This window comes from Eublepharis macularius, chromosome 18 (genome assembly GCF_028583425.1).
Source record: "Eublepharis macularius isolate TG4126 chromosome 18, MPM_Emac_v1.0, whole genome shotgun sequence".
Classification (NCBI taxonomy): Eukaryota; Metazoa; Chordata; class Lepidosauria; order Squamata; family Eublepharidae; genus Eublepharis; species Eublepharis macularius.
In genome coordinates this window covers 4,370,370-4,378,386 of record NC_072807.1, presented here as the reverse complement: position 1 = coordinate 4,378,386, position 8,017 = coordinate 4,370,370, and the positions used below count along the sequence as shown (strand labels likewise).

Below are 8,017 nucleotides of genomic sequence, written 5' to 3'. Positions count from 1 at the left end.
TTATTCCTCTAAACAATGTTTGTCATCAATCCTGGCTTTCTATGGGGTTATGGAAATCAGTGGCCTGAATTGGACAGAATGAGTGGATGTCTTGGATCTCCTGGGGTTGCCTTATTTCATGACTTTTTATTTAGTCAGAAAATTCAAATGCTATTCTTCCACTTTGGAAGTCCACATGTAAGGGCCATGAGAACTAAGCACTGAGGTAACCCTTCTTCTGTCCTGTTTGCAGTGAACCTTCCACCCTGTTTGCAGTGTCTACGACCACTGGCTCCCCACGATTTCACACGGATCAGGCTCTCACCCGCCGCATGTAGTAGGCAAAAGATGAAGGCCGCGTTGTAGCAGACCTGGCGCAGGAGGGACACTGATGGTCTGCCTCTGTCTCTCCACAGAAACCAGCGATGAAATCACTGCTTGAGCCTGACCCGTCACACAAAACAGAAAGCTCAGGAGAAATCCTGACCCATGGAAAGCAAGCAGGGAGGGGCTGATAGTGCCCGTGCTGATGGCAGCGCGTAATACAGCAAACTGCTAGAAGTCGACAGAGTCTTTATCAGTGCATCTTTGATAGTCTGAACTATGGCAAATTGCAATGGTAGAAAAACTGGCCTACCAACTCAAGGGTTGTCAAAACGCTAGAATGTTGGATTTTTATGAAACGTGGCGAGACTTTATTACAATAATCAGAAAAGTGCTCAGCACCAATATTTATCTGAACCCTTCTTCAAATGGTGGAAAAGAGATTAGATTTGTAGCATACATGGAAATGCTCCAGAAAAAAGGAAAAAAATGCCAATAAAAATTCCTCTCTGAGCTCTACATAGTACAAGTTGAAAAGTCCTCCTTTAATAGGTCGATTCAACATTGCCTATTTTCTTTTTCTCTTTTTTTAATCACATATGTTCTTTCTCTGTTCCCTCATGTAATTCTGAATGTTATGTCTGTGGCCTAGATGGTGTTTTTTATGTTGTGTTTGAAAAACAGTAAAAAAAAATTTTTTTTTTTAAAATCCAAACGAAGTAACAATCCCCAAATCCTTCCTTGTGTTTCTTTTGCTATAATTTCAATGAGAGACTGGCTAGGCAAGAGCGCTCCTCCCATCAAGACTTCCGGCTTGCACGGCGTCTCCCTGAACGCAGGCGGTCACCCAGTCAAGCAACAAGCTTGGCATCTAAGAAATGAGAGTGTACACTAGCAAAATCAAAAAGAGTCCAGTAGCACCTTTAAGACTAACCAATTTTATTGTAGCATAAGCTTTCGAGAATCAAGTTCTCTTCGTCAGATGCCTGATACAGAGACTGGCCAAATACAGAAGAGCAGGAGAAAGAAGAGAGGCGGCAATTAGGGGGGGAGGGGGAGGGAGCAATCAAAATCAAAACATTCCTCTGCATCTACACTAGCAAAGACTCCCAAAAGTATTTTCAGCTCTGTCAACACTGGCATTTATCTTTAGTTGTGGAACGCCAGCACGCCACAGGGCCAAAAGATGCTTTGTGTGTTTGTGTGCATATGCATGCGCGTGCACACACATGGACTTTTCCATACCCAAAGATTCAGACATCAGTATTACATGGGGACTGAAAGATGCAGATTCACATGGGCTCATTGAGATAGAATGTTATCTATCTAAATATATCATCTTGTCTTTTACTCTGCTCACTTCTTCACGATGGGTAGCTGTGTTAGTCTGTCTGTAGTAAAGAGCAAGAGTCCAGTAGCAGCCATAAGACTAACCAAATGTGTGGTAGGGTATGAGCTTTCATGACACACAGCTCACTTCTTCAGATACCTTAAGAAGTGAGCAGGTATTTGAAGAAGTGACCTGTGACTCATGAAAGCTCATACCCTGCCATAAATTTTGTTAAGTCTTATGGCTGCTACTGGACTCTTACCTTTTTAAGTCTATGGGAAGACTTAAAGATGATTGCATTAAGTCACAATATGTAACCCACCTGTGAAGAAAGCTGACAGGAAGAAAATTGATTCGTTTGAAATGTGGTGTTGGCGGAGATACTATGGAGGGCCAAAAAGACCACTAAGTGGGTACTAGATCACATCCAGCCTGAATTCTCCCTAGAAGCTAAAATGACAAAACTGAGGCTATCGCACTTTGGTCACATTATGAGAAGGCAGGATTCTCTGGAAAAGTCCATAATGCTGGGGAAAGAGGAAGACCCAAGACGAGATGTCTGGCCTCAGTCAAAGAAGCCCAGTTGGCGGGATCTGAGCCAGTCTCTTAATGCCGGGGCGTTTGGGAGGTCTTTCCTCCACAGGGTCGCCACAGGTCGGAGGCGACTTGACGGCGCATAGCGCACACCCAGCCCGCCTCAAGTCCCGGCAAGAAAGGCGGGCTGTAAAGAGCAAGAAGTAACGCTCACGAAGCCCGCGCGGCCTCTCCGGGCTGCCCCTCTGGAGCGTGAGGGGAAGGATTCCCGCGGGCGAGGAAGGGGCGCGGGCGGGGCGGCTCTCTTCCCAAGGGAGGCCGCTGCTTCTGGGCCTAGGCCAGAGGCGCCGCAGGTCGGCGGTCGGCCCTTCTCGGGTTTCCTCCCCGGGCCTGAGGTGAAGCCTGCCCGGCAAGGGTGGGAGGGCCACGGCAAGGCCGGGCGAGGCGCGGAGCTGAAGGCCCCGCCGCGTCGCCCTCCGCCCAAGTCAGGGAGCGGCGGCTGGGCCTGGCGGCGGCGGCGGCGGCAACCTCCGGGCGGAGCCGAGCCAAGGCGGAGAAAGGAGGTAGGAGGGCGGCCCGGCCTGCCGCCTGCTGTCGCCGCCCTTCCGCGGGCCGCCGGGAGTCGGAGGGCTTCTTGGCCCTTCCCAGCCCGCCCTTGGCATAGGAAGAGAAGGCGGCGGCACCGCAGTTCCGAACCCGGTGCTTGGTTCCAAACACGTGTGCGCTCGTGGGAATGCATTGTGCTCACGTGTTTCGAGCAGCGCGGGTTTCTTCTTCCGCGGTAGCATGCGAGTGGGGACAATCCCCTTCCCAAACGGCACTATGTAAATGCAGGGGCGTTAGAGACATTAACTGTATTTAATCCAACCTGTTTTCCCGAATCAGGGCAATGTCATCATTCACATGTTACACTGAACACACGTGCATAGAATCATAGGCTTGGAAGGGCTCTCCAGGGCCATCTAGTCCAACCCCCTGCACAAAGCAGGAAATTCACAAATACTACCCCCACACACACCCTTAGTGACCCTTGCTGCGTGCTCAGGAGATGGTAAAATGCCATCAGGATCCCTAGCCAAAGTGGCCTGGGAAAAATTGCTACCTCACCCCAAGGTGGCAATCAGCATTACCCTGGGCCTGTAAGAAGGGGCCACGAGAACTAAGCACTGATGTAACTTTCCTTCCCTCCCTCTCATGATCTGCCCAATTCACAGAATTTGCATTGCTGTCATATGGCCATCTAGCCTCTGCTTAAAAACCTCCAAAGAAGGAGAGTCCACCACCTCCCGAGGAAGCCTGTTCCCCTGAGGGACTGCGCTAACTGTCAGGAACTTCTTCCTAATGTTTAGCCGAAAACACTTTCAACCCATTGATTCTGGTCCAATCTTCCGGGGCAGTGGAAAACAACTCTGCGCCATCCTCTATATTGCAGCCCTTCAAGTACTTGAAGATGGTTATCCTATCACCTCTCAGTCATCATCTCCTCCCCAGATAATGGTGGAATTGGAGCAGAGCTTTGGATGATGCCCACAATCATGGGGCAGGTAGAAATGGGTAGATAAGGTGGATCTGCTATCTGAATACAGTTTCTGTTAACATGGTAGCTGGCAAAGGGGCATTGTTTGTATCTCTGAGTGCTTTGTTGCATTGATTATTGTTCTTGAAAGAGATTTAACAGATTGCTGCAGTGCTGATTGTTTTGGTTTTGCTATTGGTTCATTTTGCTTTTTGTTACCCTGAACAGATCTCCTTAGCTTGGCGTCTCTAGATGGAACCAGAAGAGGACTTGTGTGTGTCTGTGCTCCAGGTCTCCATGGAAAGAGAAATCCCCTCTGACTTCATAGGTAGGAAAGAAATGTGACCACTTTGAAAAGAGGGTTATTTCCTCCAAAGATTTCTGAGTGGGTTAAATCCATTGGTTTCTTCAGATCTCTGGCAGTTTCCATCACTAAAATAGGTATACCTCCCTGTGAACGTTTTCTCTACCATTCCGCACAACTTTGTGTGAGATGGCTGACTTTGTAGCTGTATATTCATTATGACACTATTCTTTCCCATAGATCTGCAAGTTGCCCCAGTTCCTTTTGCCTTTTCCTTCCCTCACATACTCAGACAGGATTGGGGAAAGGAGGCACCTGGACTTAGTGGCTGGTAGGCTTGCAGCCGATTTTACCTCTGCTTGCAGAAGCACGATCTGCATGTTGGCCACCCCGGAATAAGGGTGCTGGTCTTTTGTCTGAGGTTACAAAAAACCTTAAATCTAAAGCAAATTTAAGATATTTATTTCTCTGAGAACTGTAATAGATTCCCAGTGCACACCTTTGTAGTGTTACTCCAGGCTAGGACAAAGACATTTGTCACAGCAAACCAGGATTTCTGTACAAGTCAAATCCTGGTTTCACAGCCTAACTGTAATCAGACCATGGTTTCAGGTTATGTTTATCTTTCACGAGGAAGCTTCCTCTCTGTGATGTGTGCAGGTAGACTTCTCAGTGACCTCATTCACTTGTGCCGTTTTCAGTTGCTGGCACAACTTTGTGATATTTGGAATAAATTTTTGAATATACATATATTTTGGGTTTTGTTTTCCAAGTCAGAGGAACGAACAGTAAAGAAACAGAAGGGCATTCCTTTCTGGCTGTTACCAGGAAACATGGTAGGTTTTTTTCTCTTCTAGGAAGCTATGATCTTCTAAGTGAGTATGAGGAGGTGATTCCTCCAGGGGAAGTTCCTGAGACGGTGGAGCAGCGTAAGAATTTTCTGGGGCAAGCTGAAGAAAAAGCTCACGCTGAGAAAGAAGCTTTTGCAGATCAGCAAGTGGAAGACCCGTGCACCTGTCAGCTACAGAGCGAGTCTTTTGATGCAGAAAGAGGCTTGGGGATCCTCCAAGACATCACTCCACCACCTGGGATTCCCCTGGCTGTGGGAGCTTTGGGTTACGATGAACACAGGGAGAACTCAAGCCTTGATGACCCATCAGAAATCTCTCCACTGGGAGAGAAGCCTCATAAATGTACTGAATGTAGTAAGAGCTTTAACTGGCGCTCGGACCTTATTAAACATCAAAGAATCCACACGGGAGAAAAACCTTACATCTGTAGCGAATGTGGAGAGAACTTCACTGTGAGCTCTCACCTGTTCACGCACAAGAGAATCCACACAGGAGAGAAGCCTTTCCTTTGCATCGTGTGTGGGAAATGCTTCAGTCGGAACTCGCATCTTGTTAACCACCAAAGAATCCACACAGGAGAGAAGCCCTTTGAGTGCAGCGAGTGTGGGAAGAGCTTCAGTGATTTCTCAACACTAACTCAGCACCAGAGAACTCACACTGGTGAAAAGCCTTATGTATGTGTTGAATGTGGGAAAGGCTTTATACAGAGCTCGCATCTCACGAGGCATCGGAAAACCCACACAGGAGAGAAGCCCTATAAATGTGCTGAGTGTGGGAAAGGCTTCCGATACAAGGCTCACCTTGTGCAACACCATAGGCTTCATATCGGGTGAGAAAGGAGGGACAGGACTACTTTCCTGCCCATATGAGCTAGTGACTGGTTTTGTTCTCTGAGGCATTGCAGTAAGAAAAGAAACCTACGGAAAATGTTCAAGTATTGATCGAAGCCAGCCCTGGCAGCAGCTCCGTGTTTTAAAACAGAACAGGTTCACTGTGCGTATGCCAAATGTCCCCCTGCAGCAAACATGTGAAGTAGGGCTAATACATGTACGCGTGTCTGGAGGATGTGCACAGGTGTTTATAGATGCATGTACACAGTTGTGGGCTGTACATATTTACTGCAGGTAACACTGGTGTAACACTGTTGTACACACAGTAATAAGGAGCTACACACAGAGAAATGTAACATGTGAATCAGTAACTTGGGTTGGGGATAGGGGGGCGGATGCCACCCAAACACAGGGATCTGGATTCTGTAAGAATATGGTGCATATGAATTGTTTGAAGTACAGGAGGTGAGAGAAGTTGAGAAAAAGGTCTCTTGAGTCCTTATTCAGACAGCAGAACATGTGCTGTCCTGTAGCTCAAGTGCTGTTTCTGGAAACATTTCTCTTTTTCATCTCTGGAAGAAAGAATTTGCATTATTTCGTACACTGTCTCCTACTAACGTATTGACTTTTTAATATATATTTATGGTAGGTGCCCAACCTGATGGGCAAATGCACCAGTTTTTCAATTGACTGTTATGAAGTTAACTGTCCTTTCAATAAAAATCCCATTTAAAGAAAATGAGCCCCTTCTTCTGCCACTGTTTCTTTATGGGTGAAGATGACCTTCTCCCATGAACAGCCTCCCTCTCCCATCTACCTTGCAGAGAAGGAAAAGGCCGTACACGCGTAGGAAGGAACTCGCTTTCCGAGTTCCACAATGACAGGTGAGGCCACGCCCCCTTCACCCTAATGGCCAGCCTCTGCTGCTTGCGTTGTATACAGGTTAGAGGGGTGGTTCTCTGACTTTTTGAAGGGAAGCCATTTCCCCCCTCTTTGAGGACCCATCACTGCAACTCCCCAAATCCTGGACTTGACTCCCAACCTAGCTGCTGCTGCTGCTATGGGGACTAGAGGCAATGAGCCAGTTGCCTCCTGCCAGCCAGGAGGAAGCTGAGCCCCTGCACCCTGGCTGCACCCCAGGATGAGGCTTAGCTTGGGCTGGCCCCCAGCAGCATGTGTCCAGTTGGCAGTCGGCTTCGCCCATGGCCTCCTGCACCACTAGTGGCTGGGAGCTAGCTGAGTAAAGAGTGCAGCAGCAGCTCGGCGCTCCCTCATCCCTGTGCATCTCAGGCTTGAGTCTTACAAGCCACCTTCATGAGAGTTGTGGCCCACCTTTGGATCATGACTCGCAGGTTGAGTGTGCTCATCTGTGTTGCCTGTCTGAATAGGAGAACCAGCATCTGGGAAGAATGCAAGTCGTTGTCGCCCCCCCCCCCGCCCCGCTTCATGTGCAGGGAAGTGGCCTCTTAGTAACGGAACATTTAGGCAGCATCACTCTGAGTTCTCTGCGGTATTACACTCCACAAAAATCAGTGTCACTTGCTCATAGCTATTGAACAAACTGCCCCACGAAGTCCTTTTTAAACCAAGCGGGCTTGCAAGACAAAATTCTGTGAATTAGGTAAAGGTTCAAGGGAGTCTGGGAGCTCACCAGAGGTCAGCAGAGTTACTGGAATGCTCTGAAAGGGGAATGTTCACATGCAGACTGAACAGTTAAAAAGTCTAGCAACAAGCTACACCAGCTATATGATCTCTGTGATGTGTGTGTGTGTTACGTGCCATCAGATTGCTTCTGACATATGGTGACCCTATGAATTAACGACCTCCCAAATGTCCTGTCATTGACACTCTACCCAGCCTTTTCCAAATGACATTATATCTGGGATTCCCTCCCCTGCTCCCCCGTTCATAATACTGGCCCCAATAACGTGTGTGTATTTCCTGTTTCCTTTCTTGTCTAGTCATTCCATTCTGATTTCTTCAATAGGGGCTATTGATTTGAGAGGCACGCTTCACCCAAAATTGAATTTCCTGCAGCATTGGGTGTCCTGCAGCTCACAATCTGGGGTGGGGCTGCCTTGAAAACATTGTAGAGACAGATGAGAACTGGGGTCGGACAGTTCCGCAGGGAGCACAAGTAGGATGGATCATGTGACAATCCAATTAAATGAATAGTTCCATGAAAGCTTTGGAATCTGGCACCCAGTCTGGTACTTCTGGAGGATCTGAGCCTTTTGCAAACAGGGATCACAGCCCTCTTTTTGTAAGGCCCCGTGGGCTGGATCCCACAAATCTTTTTTACTAGTAAAGGTGCTTTCCTCCAGCAGAGGGAACCTTCGCCTGTCACAA

At 47.9% G+C, this 8,017-nt stretch overlaps 1 protein-coding gene across 1 annotated transcript; it reads left to right on the top strand.

Annotated features, from left to right (window-relative positions):
* The first annotated feature begins 3,962 nt into the window (after positions 1-3,962).
* Positions 3,963-5,671, top strand: ZNF697 (zinc finger protein 697). Its single transcript, XM_055002923.1, has 2 exons — positions 3,963-4,011; positions 4,845-5,671. The coding sequence occupies exons 1-2, from the start codon at positions 3,981-3,983 to the stop codon at positions 5,669-5,671; spliced, it is 858 nt and encodes a 285-aa protein (XP_054858898.1). The 5' UTR covers positions 3,963-3,980.
* The last annotated feature ends 2,346 nt before the right edge of the window (positions 5,672-8,017 follow it).